Below are 24,699 nucleotides of genomic sequence, written 5' to 3'. Positions count from 1 at the left end.
GATGGATAATTAAAAGTTCACGAGTTCAAAACGTTTAAAGGTTACCATATAACGGAACGCTGATCATAAGTCGAAATCGAAGGTTTATCAAATCGTAAACCGAGAGTACAAGCGGTTCGCGATTTGAAATTTTATGACGGTTCCTTGCCAGAGCTTTGCGCGTACTCGAGCATTCTGTTCCGTCAATTTTATGGCGCAATAAAATGGGATATCGCATGCGTAATAGCGAGAGGATCATAGTTCGGCGCATTAAAACGCTCACACGTGGGTAAAAACGGTTTCAAGGCGAAATTAACAACAAAGTATGCGGCTACTGTTCCGCAAGGATCTATGCTAATTTTCGCCTCCCGCACCTGCTGCCTTCGACGGATTGTAATCGACGACATATCCTGAATCTGATTTCCGGTGATTATACCTACACGGTACACCGATAAACGCATCGTCGAACGTGTAAGAAGAATCATCTCGCGATTCGAATTGCTTCGATGATCCTTAACCGAATTTGATGTCTTTCCTCTTCTACAATGGGCGATCAACGCGAGCGATTTTGATATTTGTCACTGATTCCATATTCACCGGTTGGAAGACCGTATCGAGGAATCTTGGGCTAATTACGCTGGTCACAGATGAATCAGAGGCAGACTGTCCCGATGTATCAAAGTCAAATTCGATGAATTCATGGTAGCACGAACGCGCGTAATTTCGTCAAACTGCGTTCATGATTTAATTCGACAAGTCACAATTCGATCGATGAGCGCATACGGTCGAATCGAAATGAATCGTACCAATTAATTAACCATAGCGATGCGGGCTTGTCTTTATCGAGCGATAGAAACGAACGTCACGGTAGGTTACAGTTTCCGCGTAGTTGCACTTGCGGGACGAGTTCGCAAAATTTCGTGTCTCTGTATAACATCGGGAAGGTCGATCGCCGCGAGCGGTAAGCGGTCACGACCGACTTCCTCTAGAAAATTGAGCAGACAAAATTGCTGTTGCGTGAGAATCCGCCCCCTTACAAAGGGAAGTTTACGCTCCTCCACGTTCAACAGAACGGACGTTCGAACGTCCTCCGTCCGGACCACCTATGCGATCTAATCTGGTTTTGCCTCTCACGATTCAACCTTTTCTCATTCGTACATGTATTTATTTCTCCAATCTTTTATTTTTATTTACATACTACAATTTTATTCATAATACTCGGAAAAGGTATCTTTCACAGACGTAGAAATTCGAGAGATTAAAGTTGCACATTTTCTTCGTAGTGTAGGAAGAAGTCTGAAAAAATCCTCTTGAGTGCGAAATTTAGAAATCGTTTGGTTCGGATTTCCGGAATCACAGTTACTCGAGGTTCGACTCTGTTTCGATGACATTAATCGTAGCAGGTTATTGGACTTTTAACAAAGTTAGATACTATGCAAGCGAAACGCTTGTACTTTCTCCGAATTACCTGTTTGATAGATTCTACGAATTAAACGCTGCTTTGCAAGAATATTCATTGGTAAACACTACGTACGTAGCTGAAATGAAATTGCAAATCTATCTAAATTACGATATTTTCCGATTTTCAATCGTTGCTTCGTACAAAGGCAAAATCGAAAAAAAATTAACATTCTGGAGTTGTGGTCTGCATCGACTCGTTAGCGTGTAAGGCAGGATCGGTGCAATCGCGCGACTCGATGCGGCACGGTGCGGTAATCGGCTAATAAGCAGCGCTAATAGCCTTCTTTCAGCTGTTCCGTTGATTTCAAGAATCGGTTGCGGTGCGAAGCGGGATACTCGAAAGAACACGACGGGTCGCAGGCGGCATAAATCCAGGAACGCAAAAGGTTACTCGTACTCGAATTCGCCTGGAAGCTGATTGCGTTCGCGTGGATTGCAGACACTCGAGAGAATAGGTGCGCGCGTTTACAGGTGGACGCATCGGCGAGGTGCGCCGTCATAAATCTGCCAAGCCATGGCAAATTAAATCATTATCTGGAAGCTGCGAGCAAATTGCGTCGATGCATGCTTCGTGACTCCTCCCTCTTTCGCATCCGCTCTCCCCTTTATCCCTCCTCCCCCCTCTTACCGCGTCTTATCCACTCGCACGACCTTCGGCTTCTTCCATTGTTCTCGCGCTTCTCTTTTTCGCGAGATCGTGCGCTTCGTTACCACCTCCGCGCCTTCTCTCTTTCTTCCCTCTTCTGCGCCGTTACCGCGTTACCTTTTACGCTCTACGCTCTACGTCCTTCCTCCCTGCGGCGAACTTCCGTGCGAGTTTCTCTCGCGATACCACACCCGTCGGATGTCGAGGATATACGTTCATATTCGTAAATTTCGCCTTTCGGTTTTGCGGCGCTGGCGAGACTGTTCTCCGCGAGCCGTGGCCAACTTGGAAATGTAATTTCGCCGAACCGAATCCGCCGGATACGGATGCCGCTTTAAACGCGGATGCGACTGCCACCAATTGAGGCGGTTTTATAAGCGTCAGACGCGGCACGGCGCGGCGGCTGTGCGGTGGTCGAGAAATTGCTAGGAGATCGCTGCGAGAGTTCCCATTTTAGCAAATATTTTGCACGAGGGAGGAGAGAAACTCCGATGGAACGTTATCGATTCTCCGTGCTACTCGAATGAGCTCGATCGAATACTGTGCACAAGGGTGCATCGTATCGTATGTCGAACAGCTAGATTGTTTCTCTAATTAGCGAATCGGTTCGAATTTCTGTTGTCTCGGAAATTTTCAATCCTTATTTATATCTCGGTAGGCATAAATAAGCGCGACTTACTCGTTAAAAGTAAGATACTCCGACTTATCGTACAGTCTTTCTGAAAGACGTTGCTCAAGAAGGAGAAGAAGTTGAATTCACGTTTGATCTATATTTTCGTAGATAATAGAGCATCGTTTCGTTTCACGACCGCGAAAAACCTCGCTAACCCGCGTTATTCTGTGCGCGTATATACCGGCTCGCGTGTATTTTCTTTACTGCCAACGCTACTATGTTATCAAGTATACGCAAGCTGTAAAAGGTAAGCTGAGATAACACATGGACGTGAATCCAGCGGAAGAACGGATATTATTTCTTAATGAAAAAATGTACAGCGACGTCTATAAACATGTTTCATTAATTTTCCGCTCTTGTTTAACATCCATCTACAAATATTCATACGTGTTAAATATTTTGCGCTAATAATCTGATAATTATTATTCGCAGTATTCGTTTCTATAATTTCGATATCGGCAATTTAAATCGCGCAAATATTTTGTATTTGCGCGAAAGAGATAGTAACGGTAAATAGTAATAATTAAATACGGAAAGACGATGAAACACAATCGTCGTAAGGTAAGTTTGACTGTTTGCTTTCGATATCGAGGAATCAAAGGTAAAGCTGTGTAGCGTATCTCTCGTAATCGATATGAAAATTCAAGTAGAGCACCCGTACGATATATCAGACGCAGCGAGCGTATTTTCCTATTCTACTTAATTCTACTTTATTCACCGATAATTGGTAAACTCGAAATTACGCAAATTTCAGCGTTTCTTTAATTTCTACGACGAATCCATTTCGTCTAATCTTGTCTGATCTATTTCGCTGCTCTCGAAACGCAGAATAACGAAAAAGTAGAAAGAAAGAAATGGAAAGAATCGACGAAGACGGTAGGATAAAAGCGTAAAACTCACCAGACCGTCACAGGCGGATAAGGCAACCTGGGAATTCGGATGTCCCTGAATGAAACCCCGATAATGGCACTTGCTCGAGCGATTTTTTGACCGGCTGCGCACATGTACGTCTCGTTTCCGTCTTTCAACGACCATCCCTGGTCCGATGAAGTTGTCCACGGCCGTCAGTTCGATGTGGTACTCGTTACCGGCCACGGACAATCGATAATGTACCACTGGCCCGTCCTCGTGATGGTGGTGGGTCACGTTGTGCGAGATAAGCTCCCCTCGGTAGGTCACTTTTCGAGGTATCACTATCTCGTGCTCCTGGACGTGCTCCCCCATGGTGTATATGCCTGAAATGGGAACGATTCTGATAAATTCGTGTCACTAGACGAGCGAGTACTCCTCTGCACGGTAGAGGAACACGCTACTCGTTATCGCGGTATAGCGAGATGGTGTTTGGTCGAAGCATCAAGTTGCACCACTGATTGATACGCGACCAATAGAGTTGCATGCAACGTTCCACGTTTTTCGATAGCATCGAACAGGGACTTCCTTCTAAAATTTCGTTTCGCGCGATGCACATAATCTGTTTTACGCATGGGCGTACGTTTTCTTGGGCGTAGGAAATTTATTCGTAACGCGTGATATATTCCGCGCGAATATTCCGCGAAGAGGCAGCGATCGCGTAAAACAACGTTATATATTAATCGAGTGTTTACCGGCGGCGGTTTCACCGGGGTAATGCAAGATAACGCGATCTGTGGTAGAAGCGAGTGGGCAGAGACTCGTAAACGCCGACAGAGACGGCAGAATTCAACCCGAGGGAGGATGTGATTGATTACGGACACCCAGCGCTGGATCGAGCAATATTTCAAATAAATAATTGCATCAACGTTGCGCGGTGTTTCATTAAGACAGCTATCGCGACGTGATTGTAAACCAGCCCGGCGGAATAATACTCGGATATTATTCATATTCTCGAACGTCGTCTTAAGTAATTGCTTAGAGTACTGTAACGCTCGAATTTTGCACCCTGGCCGCTCGCATTCGCGGTTTACGGGAATTTTGTTCGTTAGTTGATAACGTTTAATGCTTTCTGACGTTCTCACCGGCATCTTAAATCCTGCTGTGGCCCTCGAGCTTGGCGCGATAATAAAACTTCATTTTTCTTCATAAATGAAGCTTTCCAAGGAAATAACCGGCTCCTACCGAGTAGGAGAAAATTCGAAAGAAATTACGTCGAAGCAAAATTCGTCTTCCGAGTACCGTGGAACATTTTTATCGATTTTTATCGATTTCTATCTTACACGATCCGAGTGGGAACGAAGAAACTTGAAATTTCATAAACATCCGCGTCCTTTGCAACGTCGCTGGAACTCCAAACTAGCGACCGCTCGGCATGCTCTGTCGTTGAAACATTATAGACGCGTTAATAGCGTTAACTTTTTTTTTACAAAAAATATCGAATAATGCTTACCGTGACCTGTAATCACGATATCTCATTAGTTTTCATGTTCTAGTTAGACGAGCGAGACACTGTGTAATTCGTTTTTTATCCCAATTTTTTTACCAGCTCATGGAACTCATTATGCCGTAAAGTCAACGGCGAATAGAGCATAGAGGCTACGAAGCGGTATTTGTAGCGGATTGGATACTTTTCAACCTTCCTTTCCAACTTTTATTCACTTAGCACAGCGTTGCCACCGTTGAAAATTGCATTACATTCATTTCCACCTCGCTCTCTTTCCTTCCTTCATTTTTTACCTTAGCATTTTTATCTATTTTTCATTCACGCAGTACTTCGTTACACCGCATAATCACGGAGCTTGTCGCGTGAGTTTTATAAGCGAGCCCGATGCATTATCCAATGAAAGAATCGCCTCTAAGCACGATCGTTTCATTTTTCCACTATTTGCACATTGCTACCTTTCCAAAGTCACGTGAAGTTTCTTTCAAATTTGGTATCATCGATGCGAGATATTACCCGAAGCGACGATCTTCTTTCTTTCGCGTTTACTCCGGGATGGTCGACAAATTTCGACGTGATTTTTGGTTCAATGCGAATACTAAAATATGTTTAAAAGCGCGAAGAGAATGGAACGAACCGCAGAACTCGCGAGCACGAGCGAACGATTATCCGTAATATCGCTTCGCGGCTGGCAAAAATAATTCGGAACAATGGCACAACAACGATCGGCCAAACATCGGCAACCGCAATATGATAGGCGGTTGGCCGATCGGGCGACAACGCGTAGCCGAATAAACGACAGTTATGCACCGTAAAATTGATGTAATAATTTCCGACCGATTTAATGGGTCGACGCGCAACGTCGACCGCTTAGAAAAGAACCGCCGTGGATTCGATTATTCGCTGTTCATCGATCTTGAAGTCTGCGCGCCAGCACCTCTGATTTTTCTTCGTCCCTCGACCAACGATAGAATGTCACCGGCAATTTGTCATCTTGGCGCCCACTTGCTGATACGTCTCGATCGCAAACACAAAGACCATAAAGGTTCGTAAAGGGAATTACGTACGCGTATCGTGTTTTGTCGATCCCGATGTCGCAAACTAGTTTCACGCATTGATCGCCTTAATTCGTGTCCGACTATCCAGAGTGTATTATTTTATCGTAAAGAAGGATTCCTTATTGTCTCAACTAAGTTTCGAGTACGCGTTGGTTAATGCCAACTTACTTTTCTGTTCTTTTCCTGTCGCAGACAGGTAGTCATATCGTCAACTATGTATAAACGCTTTCGATAAGTATTCGAAACTTGTTTAGAGATTGTCTTACAAACGTTTATGCGAGTCGAGTAACTCGGGCGATAGGTGAGCTATCGGTTAGTTTAGCCGCACCAAAGACGATCTAAAATCTTCGATCGAATCAAAGATTTTGCAAAATACTTTCGTTGAAAAGCTCAAATGCGAAGCAACGTTCTTTCTAAAAAAAGAAAAGAAAAATATCAATTTTATGCATCACTCTCGAGAGAGGCAGCTCGAAACTAGATATCAAAGAAAATAACGACGAGACGCGCGTCTTTGTTAAACCGGTCGATTGCATTCGCGGAGGAAAAATCTGGAACGGCCCCGTCCGTTTCATTGAAGACGATATCCGATCTCGGTATGCAGATTGGATCTCAACGATGTTAACTGTCAGTCCGCTCTTACATGAAGACATATTACGGCAGCTGAACCGTGGCTGCATTCCCGACGTCTTTTTCTCTCTGTCCTCCTCGGCCAGAGGCTAACCACAATTATTCTATTAGACGTTAGATCACCGTCGACAATAGTAAATTGTAGTTCGATCGATCGATCGGTGTCCACGACAACGATTCACGCTCGACGAACCGTCGATGTCTTTGATATATGACGGTATTTATGATCGCATTTATACTTGCGTACACGGAGGACGAACCGCGATTTCAAACCTCGTGAAATCGATAACGGGCGTTTGTTTAACGAAGGTTTATCGCTGTGACTTTTTATCGACGCTGGTATTTCAGAAAAATACCAGATCCACGTTTAGTACTTAGGTATTTCCCCGTCAATTTAATACCGATATAGAAACTCTAGAAAATAAAAATATGGAAAGCCGAAGGATTAAGCGTTTCCAATGAAAGTTCTTCCAACGTTATTCCTGTCAAAATGATAGCTTTGAGCGAATATCAATATGTCAGTTTCAACGTGAAATACAGATAGAGGGCGAATAAAACGTTTTATTCGAGTTGCGAGTAGTTTTAAGAATCGATAGAGTTAAATTATAGAGAAGTTCCGCTCGTTTACCAGCTTCTGTCCCGGCACCAAAACACCCAAGGCTAAGGAAACAAGGATACGGTACGCTAACGTTTCTTCTTGATTCTTACCATCGATCCTCTACGAAATCGAGCCACTTCTCCGATGGATTGCTTTCGAGGATGAATAGCGGCAATATCGTTGAGACGAAATAAAGGAGGCTGTTAAAATCAAACGAGATGGTGCGAAAAAGAACTCTATTTAAAATCGCGTTTTATCGTCAACGGAAATTCGACGGGTGAAATTTTTTAATAAAACGAGATCGATAAAAATTGAAAGATTTGACTTGAACGTCGTTCTAGCGTTAAAAGCATATTTTATTGAATACGAGCAAATTCGATTATTTTCATGGATATGGAAAAAGTTAAAGTCATCGATGGACGGTTATCGGGAAAGAGTGACGTAAAATCGTCGAAGGTAACATTGGATACGGTGCTTCGTAAGGGAGTAACGATAGCGCGGATCGGTCGATTCACACTGTTTATCGGATAATTTCATCTCTACGTTAATATCGAAGGCTAATCAGCTTGTTGGTAACGAGTCGCAGCGGCATCGATCCGCCGCACGTTGTCGCGAGGAGAATTATTCGCGCGACACGGCTTATTACGAATAGGCCGGAAACCGGACCTAAAATATACCTGAAATTCCGGTGGCTCTTCGCGCGGTATAAATTTTCGAAAATATACGGCCGTCGACGAATGATAAATGTAAACGGCCGTAATTAACGATGCGTGGCAAGGACCGGGAATTATGCGCGTGAATGGGATTATCGCCGAACAAACGCACCTCTCGCGTCGAATCTCGCCCCGTTGAAAGAATTCACGTGGATATCGATAATTTTCATGCAATTCGTTTTACACGATTTTCTGCGTACGATGCGTTTCGCCTGCGTATGTATCTGCGAATACGTAACTAAAATGTCCAAGAATTTGAATTCCGTTCCCATACCGTTCAAGCATTTCCTATAGCGAACAGATTTACACCTGTCCGATAGTTTGGACGAAATATTTCGCGATTATTTGTAAAAAAAACAAAAGAAAAGAAAAAATTAGAATTGGAAATTCGATGAAACTACTTAACATTTCGTATGCTTGTATATCTTTTGATCAATTAACAGATAGATATCTGCGAGCACAATGAATTTTCATTATTTTTAGGAAGGAAAACGGTAGCATCTGTTACGATTTATTATCGTTTATCGTAATATATTATGGTTGTTAGTTAGCGCGTATACATTGTTGAGAGGATAAACTCGTTGGCCGTTAACTAACTGGAGGCATCGTTGCAGTTAAGTTTATCTTTGAACCTCTCGAGCGGTTCGAACTCTCGACAAGCAAAGAACCACTGGTCTCGTGCCTCGATTACTTCACAATGTACCATCCGGATGGCTTAACCACGGGATCACTAACGAGTATCGGTCATAATTGTCGTCATTATCGGCGAACGGTTCCATCGATCTCACGGCGCGCGGCATAATCTCGGTTCGGCAAAAACATTTCTACCCTGTAAAAATCGTGTGCCTTGCGGCGCTCAAACGGCAACCTTGAACGACTTCACGGTTAATCAAGATATCGATGCTGGCTGTAAAAGAGGTTGGTTCGATTTCTATGGCGATTGTAGGGAAGGTGGGTGTCGCGGGTGGCTGGGTTCTCGATACTATCGGCTGCGGGATACATCGTGGCGGTAGCTAGCTAGGAAAAAACGTGGATCGTTGGAACGATCGCCGGAGTAGGGTCGATCGAGCGGCGGCTCGCAGCTTTCCACGCTCGATACAGGTTTCTGCGATGCGGATAAATAGCTGGACGACGAGACAGAGAGGGAATGAGAAGGAGGAGGAGGAGGAGGAGAGAGGTAACATCTAGTGCGTTCGGTGAACGGTATAATCATCATTATCCTATTATCATTAAAGTCGGAAAAATGGCGGGCGGACCAATCAGCGTGTGCCTGGAGCGAGTCGGGGTTAAATGCAGGTGGGGACTCGGATGAATACTCGGACCTCCCATACAGTCTCTACCTACTGCATCGATACTCTATACGCGATTCTTCGCACATATGGTCACCGATCCTTCCCACGCTCGATCGGTCAAGTCGCGTACGCCGCTTGTTCAATTACGCAAAATAGATGAGTAATTACGCGACGCTTACCAGCGTTTCGTTATTCGTTAATCCATCGTACAGTAGTCGGTGATGGTTGCGCGTCGATCAATCATCTCGCGGGACTAATATCGTATCTCGGAACGAATCTCCTTCGTTCGAGACAACGAACGAAGGATATCCTGTATGTTTGCGAAGAAAGAACGCCGAGTCTACGATCTTCGTTTTTCGCGAACGATATTTAGAGTTGCTGATCTTTCTAGTTTTTCTCATCTACCATATGGTAAACTAAAAGGTCCAGTGCCAGTGAAGGGAAAAGATAAGACTCCGCGTTTAAAAATGGGGCTGCCATGGTTTAGCTCGAGCGCTCCCACTTCAAATTTTTTGTTCCACCGACTCTCGGTGCTCTTGTATAAAATAGAGGAAAAGAATTTGGATGGTTCTGGATATCTCGAGAGAATATACGGCCAAAGGGATTGGAATACGAAATTAGTCGAACGAACGAGCATTATCCTCTCAGACGTAATAAGAAAAGTGAATCTTTGCGACTGGTCTCTAGATTCCATGTTACCTAAATACGAACGCCAAACATATCCGACCTAAGCTACCGTATCGATCAAAGGAACACCGATGAGCATTTCCGAGTAGATATCTGCGAGATCGGTGGACTCGAAAGGCGTAACGGTCATGGCCATCGTGCAAGCAAGAGACCGTCTCGAGGCACGAAAAATAAATTCAGGCCACGTCGCGGGACGCGTCATGGACCCGTGAGGATTCACGCAACGTTAGATTCCGGTTCCACGGGTCGACGATGATCCGAGTTCCAGAAATCAAAGTTATTAGGCGTCGGGACAATATATTATCGTCGATGACCGGCATTACGGTATAAAACCAGTTCCTTCTTTGGTATGACTCACTGCGACGAGGCTCGTGCCTGTCCCGTCCATCGGCGCGGCCCCGCAAAAATTCTCACCCATTAGCATATGCCTACTTATCGAATTCATTAAGGTTGCCACGATAGTCGTGGAAACGCGGCGCAGCTTCGATACTTTGCAGTTCGGGCTCTCTTTTTAATAAACGGCTTCCGTCGACCGGCAACGATCATTCTCCGACGCTAATTGAACTTTTATAGTTATCTCATTAGCCACGATTTCTCGGCCAGACGGCTGCTCGTTCGAGCATGCCCGCAATTTTGCACGATGTACTTATTATCGAGAGGCGTGCGGCTTAACCGAGGTTAAGGTGTTTTTCGATCCAACTTAAACACGGCCGTACGATCGACTCGCGTATATCCACAGTCGGTTTGCTCGACCGGTTACAGGACGTTTCAAGAGTAACGTTCCGACGTTGATGTCCACGATGTTTCTCCACGTCGAGTCGCTTCGAGTTTTCGCTCCACGTTCTTGCTCTCGACTCTTTCGAATAATTTCAAACAGTGTTCCTTCTACGTTAAAAATATCGTTGTAAATTCATCAGCTTGGGTTCTACCGCGCGATGCTTAAAATCGCGTTGCCGAATTACAAGTTTCGTAACTCTCACCTTTTCGTTCCTCGCGGTAACTCACACACACAAGTTGATACAAAAGGAACAAAGAATAGCGATCGAACGAATGGGAGAAACCACGTTGGCGGCTTTCCAACAGTTTTCAACTCAATGATCGAGATTTAAACTTGGACGCTTAAAATTGTATACATTCATCGTAGAAGTACAAGTCGGTTTGTAAGTCGACGTAGACCGAATGTTAAGGAACTTCGCCGACGAGTCTACCTGACTTTACTTCGACGAAACATTCGATATAAACGTGGACGCTTTCTATTTTTGGCGTTTCTAAATTTAGCAAATCCAGGAAGAGTATGAAACCAGGTTTTCGTTCGTTTTGATAAATTGTGTTTAGCATACGACTACGAGCAACAAAAGCACGATATACGTATCGCGTAAAGTAACGCGTAACGTTCGAAAGAAAGCATTTTGCGCGAAAAGTTTCTACGTGGGTTTGCACTTTTTAAACCATATTTTCAAAGTACCGTAACAATGTACGAAAGCAAAACAATAGATACGATCTACGGGTAAAAAATTACTCTAAGTAATTGGAAACACGGAATTCCCAGCGGTTCGGAGATTGGCAAACGTATCTTTGTCAGTTTCGGAGCGTAGAATCGGTAAATTTCACGACACATTTCGGAATCAAGCTGTATATCGAATTCGGAGCACGACGCGGCGCGGTGGTTTGATTACTTTGGCCACGTATTGAAATTAGACTAGTCGGAGGTTTGCGATTCCGAACGAAGTTTACATTGTGATAGTTACGGAAACGTGTATCGTAGCTGTAGTTTCCGTTCTTCCTTGGGATCTATCTGTATGTGAAAGGGAGGCGCAGGAGGGCTGTATTCGTTTTAGAATATTCCCGGTTATTTCAGAGTATATCCGAGTTAGAAGCCGTTAAAGCTCGTAATTTTATACGTCATTTACATTGCAATAACCGGTGATACACACGCTTCAATATGTGAAATTGCACAGCTCGAACGTAGCAAACCGAATTTCCCTCGGTCGATCCGACGCGTTACTGCGTTAACGTTAACGCAGTAACGCGCGTTCGATAGTCCAATAAATAACACGGACATACACTCGATCGCGTATCTACGATTCGATTAATGATTTTTCCATCGATTCGCCATTCTCACGAAGAAAACGTATTTTTCTAAATTTATTGCCAGAATCGATCGATTCACAACGAAGACCGAAATTAATGGAAGTTTGAAAACACGTTTCAATAGGTTTTCTCTCGAAACGACGGTCGACTGGTTTACGATACCAAAATTTGACATCGTTTTCGACTTGCCGTGACTTTTGACTGCGAGCTGCTGAATTATTTACCGTGCAATGTTCTCCGATTTTCATAAATTCTCCGAACAACGTACTCTCGCGCGCTTCGTATACCGAGCTTTGCAATCATTTATGGAATAGTAAATAACTATTCGTTGCGCCTCTTATTCAGGCCACGTTTATACTTCCACGGGGAACATAATTTACAGGAAATGATGTTCCACGCGGACTCCAAAGGTCATCGATTCGTAAACTTTATACTACCGTCTGTCTGATTTATCTCCTTCCGGTAGGAAGCGACGTTGCAGAAATCGAAGAAAGCTCGTTTCTTCGGAATTTTTCTATTACCGCTGCAACGATTAAGTAGAACGGTCAAGTTTGCGAAGCACATGCCGAATCTGCCTTACCACCGAACTTTGCCGAATTAACCGAAGCTGCATAGACCGCATTAACAAGTTTGCTAAACTAGGTTTGTAAACTTAAGAACACCTCGATTTCCTTTCCAAGAGTAAATTCTGGATCGTCTAATTGCAAAAGATACTCGAGAAGATATTTTGTTCTTGAAAATAACCAAACTCTTTGTTTCGATCTGTTCAATTAGGAGAATTTGCTCGTACGCCAACGCAACAAACACGTTTACTACTGTGTAAGCTTTCGAAGGTTATACTTGGCATGATAAAAGACTTCTTTGAAGTCCGGTGTTTTGCATTCGCGTAAAGGAAACCGCGGCTGGTTTCTCCGGCGCAACAGATGGCTTGGCTTTCACGGTGAACTAAGCGCGATTTCGATTAAACGAATCGCGGCTCAAGGTTCCGTCGCGTCGCGCCGGGGTCGTTACAAATCAAGTTTTGCGTTTCATCCGTGCAATCGAGGCTGCGATCACGCTGCACGTTCGTACGTACGTACATACAGTTACATATCGCGATAAGAGAAATGAAAATCGTTAATTGTGTTTCCACGAGAAGGATCGACCGACGGATGAAACGGAGCGCGGCAGCGAACATTCGGTAGTCGACAGTAGTAAAAGGATTAATTTCAGCCGGCACGGTGCGGCGCAGCGCGCGCACAACAAAACGTAGTCTGCCGAGCAATTTTCTGACTATTCATCGCAACATAGGCCGAAACAAGGCTAGGTCAACCACGAATAACGATTAATCATGCCGATACAACTTAATTATCGCGCGCGTGTATTTCAACGCGAGGTCAGGTTTTGCGCAAAGCTGCTTCTAGGCTTGTTCGCTCGTGCTGTTTTTGCCAATGCGATCAGAGTATAAGAGTCGGAGCATCGGAAACCGAGAATTCAATCGCATCCTTTGATACCTTTGATTCCTCGAACGCGTTCCGTTTTCTTTCAATTTACGCGTTCTTGCGAGAACTCGGAGAATTTCAAAAGTCAGCGAAAAGTCGAAGGATGAATTCTTCGAAAGCGGTGCTAAGAACGTTCAAAGTCTTAGACAATCCTCGAGTGTCGAGAGTTGCGCGATAATTATTTTCAGGCCGCGCCTTTAACGGGTCACCGCTATCGAAACACTTAAAACGGTTGAATATTAAAATCCAGCTATGAATTTCAAAATATCTCGTCCGGCCGAGATAATAAAAAGAATTCATTGAAAGATCGAGGCATAATTTAAATAACACACCGGTCGTCACGCACGTTAATCAATCGAATATGATTTTCCCTCGAACGTCCAAGCAAACGATTCCGGAATGATTTTTTCCAGGCAAGTTTAAACCAATTACACGTAGGTGGCTATCAACCGAGCACGATCTCCGACTGTCTTGGCTCGTTCGTTTTTCATTAATTATCTTAGGCACATACGCAGATAGGATCGCGCCAATCCGAGTGGCTTTGACACGTGAAAAACTAGCGACTTTCGGCTTGATGGATTTATGGGAATGCGTGGAAATTCCGATGGTTTTGAAACTCGAGCGAAGAAAATTTATTTATATAAAAATATGTTTGCGTATCTTTGAACCAAGCATGTCGGGTAAATGTTTACCTCGCCTCCGATATAAAATTCGGACTTTGATACAAAAGTGAAACGCGATAGAAACAAGGTGATCTGAATATGTTGCGAAATACGCGATATACGATAATTTTGTAAATACATCGGTGTGTAATTATGGATTTGTTACATTAAGATTATGGAATATAATTCCAGAGTCTGAGTCTGCGAAGCACGAGACAAAGAACGGGTTGGCATTAACGCATTTCGAGACCGTTAAAGGCGTTTCTATTTAGTATCTGGATCGAAATTTCCTCTTCCGAAATACGAGAACAAATACGCGAATATTTTATCTCTGATAATATCTTGCCTGTAAAAGCAAAACAACGCTTCCTTACCGCCTAAGTACCCTTTCCTACAGCGTTATCGTGAATCTTGGTTATCAGCGAGCGGTGATAAATTATGATGACCGGTTGACGAATTGTTATCGCGAGGGCGGCGCGCAAGTGGCGCGTTGTCTTTGCTACAAAATGCATCTATCTTTCGCCGGGCCAATAAATTGCAGATACAACCAGCTATTTACGCGGTCGTACTAACGTGCTCGTGCTGCATCGTGTCGGCACACGACGCGCGCATCTTATCTCGCTAACCATTTTCACGGAACAAGAACTCTCGAGATATTCTTCACGAGCTTCGCCAACGTCCGCTTGGAACAGCACGAAGTCCACCCGTTAGCTAAACCTTGCGTATTTGCCATATTTTATCTAAATTCTGTTCGTTACGATATTATCGCGATAAGCAGATTTCTGTTTTCCCTTTACTCCGGACTACTTCAAATTTTCCCTTAATATCGCGAGAGGGTAATAAAAGAACCGAGAAGAGAGCAATAAGTTGACTTTTATGGTTGTACGACGTCGGTGCTGATCGTTCGTCCTTTTACGGAACGCTGCTTCTGCAAAAGCTGTACGCTTGTGTAAAGTCCTCGTGCTTCCCAGACGAGACACGAATGAATTTAGAGTTTAAGACTTTATATACCTATTCCTTTCGGTAAATCTAAAACCACGATACAAGGTAGAAATAAATTTTCACCGAATTGCGAATCCTCGTATTAAATCCGACACTCGAGGCAGCGTGAAACGAAAGATAGAAGGCAGAGTATGGTTCGCATTAATTTCGTGGCTGATCGCGTGAGTAGGGAAGTTGGACGTCCCGAAGGAGTGCGAGGTTCCGAGCTCGGGAGAAATTTCCCCGCATTCCGGTGCAGTCACTTATCGAACGTGTAAACTAGCTGCCACCGTGTGTCTTCTCCTGGAGACAGCGCAATAACGGATTTTGCGATTTCCCTCGGGTCGTCTGGTTACGATATCCGGCGTCGAACAGTCGATAAACTTGTCTCCTACCGGAACAAAGGGGGAGGCGACGTTAATTTTCTCATCGAAGATCAAAACGTCTCTCACGATGTACAACAGGTAAGCAAATGCGATTGCACCGTGCTCGGCTTTCTTTCGCCGCTTTCTTCTTTCTCTGTTTGACGAACGTCGTTGCAGATTGCGCGGGGAACGCGCGACGACACGCGATAAACCGACACGGCAGATTTATGTCGGGTAAAAGTAGCAAATGCCTGGGAGGAAGTGGACTCGCTGAAACGTTGTTGATCTTTTCGTGTAACGCGATTGTTTCATCTTGTTACGTGTTGAAACTGTTGAAAGCGTTCCGAGAAATACGCGATACACTCGGATACCGATAAATCTGAAATACAGCGGGAAAATAACTTTTTAAAACGACGTGTTCTACGTACAAGCGGAATAAAAAAGGCGGAAGTAAAAGTGACTATCTCCCGAATGCAGTGGTACTATTGAATTATATTTGGGATATTTTCAACGCTCGCTCCGGTAAACTAGCGATTCCCTTTCGATTTAGATTATTTACGTGTACTTCAAAAACTTTATTACCGTGATATAAATTTTATCCGAACGAAGTCGAAACGACGAGAAACTCGTGCGTGGCAGGAAGCTTCCGCGATTAAAGGCGGACCGACTCTGTCCAAAAATAGAAGGGATGGCGCTTCATCGGATGGTAACATAGGCAAAAACGTGCGTTCGTGGGTGAGAGCCGTAGTATCTCTCGAAAAGGATCACTTCTCCTCCGCTCTTGAGACACGCTGGCGTGGGTTTTATTCGTTATAGCCGCTCGAGCGAGAGCGTCGGCCTACGCTTCGCGCCGTCTTCGTCCTGACTGCCCCCGCAGGTGCAAATCGCTCGTTCTTACGTTCGTTTCAATCAAATCGCGAGAAGAACGATGCTCTAGCGAGTCGATCTCGGATCGATCTTCCTCGATTATCGCTCGATTAATGCTATACGGAGGAACTAACGAATACTACCGTTTGTAGAAGTGTAGCGAACTGATAAGTACATTTTTCCCGATGATCCTGTCGAGCAAGGACAACGATCTTTGGAAATTTTTACGTAGAAATGCGAGCACGCTGTTTCAAACGGTATAATAAGAAATTATTTCGACCAGAGTTTTGCGTTATTTCTCTGATTCGTTGTCTCAGTCTGGATAGTTATTCCATTTAGTTCTACGCTTATTTCAACAAATGAAACGGGATGAATTACAAATCTTGCTACGTATTTCGTTTAAAAAGCTCAACCGCTAACGAGACTTTAATAAGATCGCGGACACAATGACTATCCTCGTTATCGTGGTATAACCAAACATTCGCACGTGTTACGAGCAAACACAGAGCGCTAATATTTGCTCTAATATTCTCACAATCCCTGGATAACGTTTATGTTGCATATGGATACGGAAGTAGAAGTCTGACAGCTGTGATCCGAATATAACTCTAGCCCGGGTCTTTAATTGTTATTCTTGCGCGTTGAAACGTATTTCCAACTTCGTTGTTCCAACGAAAATCGATATTTTTAATTCCTGAATTTACGAAAGAGATTTATACGGCCGTGAGTCGTTTATTTCGATGCTTAATGTACCGCTACATTTTCCAGAGACCATTTTACGCCAGGAACGTTGTATCGAATAAAATAACAAAAAGGAGAGAAATTCGTTGGATGCGACGTAAGTTGGCAGGATCCGCCGGTCCGTCGTTCGAAGGATAGTCGAAAGTTTGATCGGCCGACTGGATAGCCTCTGGTGGAGGCGCGTAGCGTGTATCGCATAAACGATCCTGATCGAAAATGGGAGAAGTTGGAGCGTGGCGATGCGACGGTTCGGTCGGCGCGACACCACGGTTCTGAATGAAAATAAAGATAATGCTTCGTCATCGGGTGCCTACGCTTACGAACAAGCGGCGTGGCATGACAGCCGCGTTTCAGCATTTTCGGATTTGCACGGTGCGAGGCGCGCGTCCCACGCCAGTCTCGCCTTTTATTTCCTGCCGCTTTCGCATCGGGCCGAACCTCGGCCCTGGCGAAAAGACAAGGAGAGACAAAAAGCAAGCGTGTACCGTCTATTGACGGCACGGCCCACGCCTGTCCGCCCCCGCTCTTGCATTCATCGAACATCGTGCGTGCAACAGTACAGGTGCGCCAACTGCCGCTACCGATGCCACGGTTATTTTGCCTTCGCTTCCTCCACCGATCCGTTCTTCGCCACTCGACCTTCTCGATGCTTCCTCGTCTTCAAAGCGCGTTTCCCTCCCCCTCCCTACCTTTTTCAATGCATCAGTCCTGAAAAAGTCGATATTTTGCAACGAGGCAGAATGGAAGCGGAGAATCTGCCAGTACGAAGTTGAAACGCTTTGGTTCTTTTCCGAGGGGACTTTTCGTTCGTCGTCGACTCTCTCTCTCTCTGCGTGTTCCTTCGTAATATTTTATTTGCTTCTTGAGCGATGAATTCAGAATTTCCGATTTTACAACGAGTTTTTAACGGCTTTTTAACGATTTTATAACTGGTGTATTCTTTTAATCAATCGTTAATATTTTTGCTCCTCTGAAAGGACAATTTTTTCAATTTCACAGGCTTTATTTGTTTATACATTATTTTTCTGCGGAGATATTCTTGCAATTATACAAATTGCTTTTATACCGTATCCTTGAAACTACATTTTCACGAAATTAAAACTTTTTACCGTATATTTTTTTATTCATTTTTTAATGCAGTTAGTTTCATCTTCCAAATGCGTTATCCATTAGAGGATACTCGCATTAATCATTTGGTTATCAGTTGATGCTTCAGACTTTGATGGACAAGCAGCTCGCGCCATTGCGTGAGCTTTAATTGTTTTCGTGCATCGCAAAAGTACGTAAATATATCAACACGTTCCAATTTGTAAATTTAGTTGAAAAATTGGATAAATTTCGTGCCAGAGTATAGAATTTTAGTCACTGCTCTATTACTCGAGCTTGTGAATCGACCGAGCATTTTCACCAGCGTATTTTGAAGTTTCACGAGCCACTTCGATTCGCGAAGCTTCGCATAGAAAATCTGAAATCTTTCTTCGCAAACCTCGAACCGCGCAGCTGTGTAATTCATGGACTTAAGATTTTATATCGGCTTAAGAACTTCATAGTTCTGGCGAATCCTAAAATCTTCCAACCTTCCGGACGGGTCCCGAAGAGTTTGAAAATTGAAGGTTTGTAATCCCTGGGACACGTTTGAAACTTGGAACGACTCGTTCGTCTCGAAGTAGGTGACGACAGCCTGATAAACTCGAGCGACCAGAATTCAAAGTACCAATTGCCCAGAAGATCCATTGATCCTTCCTGCTAATTTAAAAAATTGTCGAAAATTGGAAATACCTTTATCTCGTTCTAAATTCTCCATCGAGGAGGTAGGCGCATGATATTTGAACGCGATTGCGGTTCCAGCGGCGTACCCATTGCTACGCGAGAAACACGCACGCTCGCTCACGCTGCTGTTCGAGCAGTTACATATTCAGCGTACGACCGACCGATTTTTCAACGGGTTCGAGCCATGAATGGACGGTCGGTCTTGTTGCTCCTACGAACGGGCCACGAGCCTGCTTTTTTTTTTTTCATCGCTTTCATAGATGTTTGGCGCCATCTCAGGGACGTTGGTTTTTTTCTTCGTCAAGATCGATCGAGATTCGATTTAGTACTAATTTATCGAGTTTTGCGTGGTTTTCACACGACCAAAGATATTCGAATAACCGTATCAAGTTGACAAGAGCGTAGACGTTGCCGCAACCTCGTATCTCTTTAGCTTTTAAAACAACAAAATATAATAGCAAATAGCAAAAACGTAGCAAGTGCGAACATACGTGTCGTTAAGCACAAAACGATCTGGAATAATCTTGATACTTGGAAACGTCGACGACTTCTTGTTGTACCATTGGAAACTGAATTATTGGAAAGAAACGCGTATCAAATATAACCATCTGATACTTTGCGCGCGAGCGGGCAGGTAATTACTAGGAAAGTTATCTCCGGCCGCCGATGATTTTAAACTCGAGTCTAACTTCTGTCAGGACTTTGAAACAATTCGAAGTTTGCAGGGTTGGCCGTAGTTCGAATTCCCAGCGTTAAGTTTCAAATTAGAGCGAAGCGGCGACGAGGTGCAAACCCCTGCTAATGCCTCGTCATTAGGATACTCACGGCAGGAAGAGAGGTTGAGTGCCGCAGAGGGTTAATAATTCCGTAATAACTGAAGGGACGATCGACAGAGCGGTCAGATTACGCGTGTCAGCTAACCGGTCTTTCCACACCGAGCCACGCCACACGCTGCGTCGTGTAAACGCGTCTCCACCGTTCGCTATAATTTTCTTGGATCGGGATAATTGCTTCCTAATAACAGGACAATTTCAACACGCGGTTTCGCTTCGCGTCGCTAATTCTACCCGGTTCGCATTGTCTTCGTCGCCCACAAGGCGAATAAATATTTACAAGCGCGGCTCCAGTCATCTACATTGAAAAGGTGGCCGTCGTGTCGCGATTGTCTCGAACCTTCTTTTCCGACGCGGAAAAAATGGTGACCATGCGCGGGCGATCTCATCCACAACGGCAACGAATTCGTTCCGGTGTTAGATTTTTTAATTCTGCTCGAAAATATCCGCGTGGTTGTTGCGTTTCGAATTGCGTATACACACATACAGCGAGTAGACAAACAGTAGCGTAACAGTACGGCAATCGAAACTTTATCGTTTTCGCGATTCCATGGGAGGCGAACTTGTTCGCATCGGATTTGTGGCGTATGATGGATCGAATTAGGCTCGGATTACGATCTAGGATTTTTTGAACGGTGTTTTAACGATAGCGTAAAGTTTATAATTTACAGCATCGTTCGTAAATCAAAATGTCTATGAATAAATGCCTGTATCGTTCGATATCGTTTTGTTAAAGCTTCGAATTCATGAAATCTTCGGATCAATTACCATCTTTGTATTTTTTTCCATTAGCAAAAAGACGATACTCCGAAAGATTCCCTCTAGTTCTCGTAATCTTTCGAATCTCACGAGAACGCGATCTTCTCCCGAGGAATCGACTATCCGTTACTCTGTAACTGTAAATCGGATAAAAATGATATCCGGCGGCGCGTCGGGGACGAGTGAAAAATGACAAAAGCATAAAGATAGGCGAGAGAGAGGGAGAGAAGAAACATAGCCGATTCTATAGCTTCTCGCCCGCTTTCTCGAGTTACTTTTGTTCGCCACTTGTCACGCTCAGCTCGGTCGTCGACGTGCACGAAATCTCGCCTTCGCTGGAGGTGGTTCTGTTAAGTGTACAAATAGCGCCGAGTTACGATCTAAAGACGAAAACGAAGACAGAGATCAAACGGACCTCGGAATACTAGGAGAAAGGTGGAAGTGTTTGCGCGAACCATTGGAGCGATACGCTAATGATGCTAATTATCGCCTTATTTATGCTCGTTGTAGTAACATTTTTAGAGACACGACGTATTTCTTAATTATGTCGATAAATATTTCGAATGTCACCGGTAGACGTACCGATCGATTGTAATTTTAGTACGCCTAGTTATCAGAAACACCGATATTATCGAGATATCGACACGATGCGAATTTCCGGCATAGCGAACGACCAATCCACGTAATCGTTTATTCAAACTTTTGTCACAGCTAATTTCCTAAAAATCTACTAGCTCCTGTATTGCTACGACGCGACGCGAGTATAAAAAGCAGTGTATAGCAGTGTTTAATTCTGTGGCTCTTACCTTTGACATTCAAAGATGAAATTCGATGAATTTTGACACAGTAATATCTTTACATCGGAAATATGATGGAATCGATAGCACGATATATATGCTACGCAAAATCATAACTGTTTCGCAACTACGTATAAATTATTTAAATATTCCAAATATGTGTATATATATATATATATATAGGTATGGTGCATTTTAAATGTTATACGTAGACGTAATTAAAGCTATAAATCTAAGCGTTCGTTTAACTATTCCCGAGAGTGTACCAGTTAATATAGCCAATATTATATATTTAAAATTCGACTGGCATAGGAAATAAATCATAGAATGTACGGGTACTGTATGCGAGTCTATTTCGTTTAAAGGGATAGAAAAATTCTGGCACAATCGATAAAAGGAATAATATCATGCATAATCCACTCGTCATCCCTGTTTTATCGTCCCGATACACGATCGAGCGTGACTTTCAAACTCACCCCTGACATTCGGTCGATGGAGAAGGACCTCAGGCACGATATGCACGATAACGATAAACGTCTGAAGCATCAGCGAGTAGAGCATGATTGCGATCAGACCGGCAGCGCACCTTCGAATAAGTACACGACGGCCAATACGTGGTCAAGCTTCCGCTCTTTATGTCGCGTCGTCGTTCTTTGACCTGCAATAAATATAAAGAGATCGTTTTACGAAATGTTTCCTGAGTCATTATGCCGTGTTTATCAAGCAACGATTAGCAGCGTGAAAAGAACCAAGGAATACTTTTAACGCGTGGCAAACCTTATTTGCGCGATCTTGTCCTCGAGTCGTAATTCGATAAACTTACCGGTTCCTTCGATTTCGAGGTTGATAGCTAGCGAGCCGAATCAACGACTGAGATTTTCGAGAGAATCGAGAGAATGTCGGACGATAAAACGTATAAGGGTTCGTGTTTAATCCTTGGAAGAGCGTTTTGCATAAAGATATTTGCGCAAGTGGTTCGCGGTATTGGAAGGACTGTAACCGGAAAACTCGGTCGATTTCTGAATAAACGTTCTGGCGAACTTTTTCTATTATTTCGTCGACGGCGTGGCGGTGGTTCGTTTACGTTTTAGGAAACGTCTCGTGAAATAACAAGAAAGGTAATCTCGAGCTGCGACGCGAAAACATGCACGAATCGAGGAATTAAAGCTGAACTTTACAGTCCCGGTGCACCTAAGGAAAAGCCTGCGGGATGCTTTTGCAGCAGCTTTGACCTAAGGTATGAACCTTGTTACGCGAGATTTTCATGGTCCGACAAGTAACGCTGGGTAATTATGGTAATCGGATTTCGACGAACCATGGCCAACCCCATGATTGCACTCTATCAGCTATACCGACCCTTTCTTACAGTCCCACGCTGAATAGTCGGCTTTACCTTACATTCCGACTTACGTGTCTCTTCGGACGCAATTATCGTTGGAAGTTTTCCTTTGATTCAGTCGCACGGATAGCACGGATCGAACGACGATCGTTAGATGCTGACCGTAAGACGACTCGAGCTACGTTTATTTGTCGAATCGACGCAATAAGTAAAACCGGAAATATAAAACAAACTACAGGAAGAACAATCCGAGATTGTTCTGTAAGTTGATCAGTGAATGAACAGGGTGTGAAGAAATAAATGTTGTTAATTGCCATGCAAATACATCGGAAGGTCGTTCGCGTTGAAACGTATTCCCGAGAGACTAATTTACCGATTTCGTAGACAGAGACAGAGGATTAATCAACTGACTTTGATTTCCTCAAACCCTTTCGGTATTCCACGGCATTTCTCAGCAAGCGGTGACTACGATCCTTCTGCGAGAGTTGCTAATTAGAACAAGAGTTGATCATATGCACGTACGAGTCTCGCTGGTGTTTCACGTCGCATACCATACCAGCCTCTTTATTAAAGTCTACAATTTTGTCGCTTTGGATACGCGAGTCGAAGGAAAAATTTCAATCGATTGACAATTCGCGGGTTATTTAAATCACGCGACCAATTACATACTTCCGTCCACCGAAATTTTCCACGTAAAGGCTTAGATAAAAGTCGTAACAGTGTTTTTGTAACATTTATATGTAATATAAAATGGCATATTTTTGTTTAGTTTAAACCTGCGTGAGTTTCATTTAAACGTACGCAATAATTCCTTGAATTTCGTTATATCGTTACAACGCTTCGTTCCTCTAATCGAAAATGGAGTATAATTATTCACCTTATTAATCCGTACACGATTCATTGGTTTCTGGAAGCGACGATAATTCTCATAACGATAACATGTTCCTCTCGTTATGGGAGTCCTTAGCCAGATCGATCGACGACTTTATGCAGTTCTTCGTTCGATCGAAATTTGATCAATAAGCGGTATTGTTTCACCCCGATGAAAATTTTCCTCCGAAACTCGTTAAACGCGAGGGTTTAAACAAGCGTTTTGTTCGCATCGACCGCGACCGTGGAATATTTATAAGAGAGACGCGGGTTTAAAGCGTCTCTTGCCGTCCGAATTGAGTTGTCACGCGTATGATATGACGCACACATCGGAAATTAACGATGCGGCGTCGCTCGAACTCGATGAGAAATTGTCTCACATGTGCCAGTACAATGAGACTTCTATCTGATAGAGGGCGATCTTTTTTCTATCTCTCGTGTTTTTCTACTTGTATCGTCTACCAGCAGTAGACGTCACTCTTATAGTCACGTACGTTTCAAAATCTTTTTCGTTCGATATGAAATTTTCTTTTCATTTTCGTCGCGAGAATTTCGAGTCCTTTCGTCCAATTATCGATACATCGTCGGTTTCCCTTGTGGCAAAATCCTATCGATTCTTCACATCGTTCAACAATTGCCAAATAAACGCGTCCTATCGGCGTAATTTGCGAATACAGGTACATAATGGAGATCTTCGGACGATTTGATCGGCTGTCGAAGTTTATTACGTCCTATTGTCGCTATTAAAAGTATACCTTGGGATCCACCGATCTGTAAGATCTATTTTTCAATGCGCGGTCAAATTATTTTTGAACCAATTACATAACAAAAATGTAAGCGATCTTTGATGAGTTGCGACAACGCAAGGAAACGGTTCACAAAGTGAGAGGTACCGGAAACGCATTCGAGTAAATGTTAAAGCGCGTGGGTAAGCGCGTGTGAAAATGCGTACGCTCGGGCAAGAGGTGCGAGAGAAAAAGCGAGAAGGAAGGATAGAGAAAGGGAATAAGCGGAATAACCAACGCACTCGTTCGAACGGGATTTACTCCTACGAAT

The 24,699-nt window shown here is 43.8% G+C and overlaps 1 protein-coding gene across 5 annotated transcripts in view; it reads right to left on the bottom strand.

The window, feature by feature from the left end:
- Positions 1–24,699, bottom strand: part of LOC139991200 (A disintegrin and metalloproteinase with thrombospondin motifs 7) — an 88,947-nt gene that overhangs the window by 25,354 nt on the left and 38,894 nt on the right. For 4 of the 5 annotated variants that reach the window (XM_072011159.2, XM_072011178.1, XM_072011150.1 and 1 more), the window contains exons 2-3: positions 21,911–22,092; positions 3,660–3,994 (exon numbers count right to left, since the gene is read on the bottom strand). In XM_072011159.2, coding sequence (XP_071867260.1) covers positions 3,660–3,994; positions 21,911–21,995 — 420 coding nt within the window. In that variant the 5' untranslated portion in view covers positions 21,996–22,092. Of the gene's footprint in view, positions 1–3,659; positions 3,995–21,910; positions 22,093–22,257; positions 22,278–24,699 lie in introns of those variants that run through there. The other variant, XM_072011168.1, reaches the window with a different exon arrangement.

This window comes from Bombus fervidus, chromosome 1, assembly GCF_041682495.2.
Source record: "Bombus fervidus isolate BK054 chromosome 1, iyBomFerv1, whole genome shotgun sequence".
Lineage (NCBI taxonomy): Eukaryota > Metazoa > Arthropoda > Insecta > Hymenoptera > Apidae > Bombus > Bombus fervidus.
The sequence above is the reverse complement of the archived record's forward strand: the minus strand, read 5'-3'. Positions and strand labels throughout refer to the sequence as shown.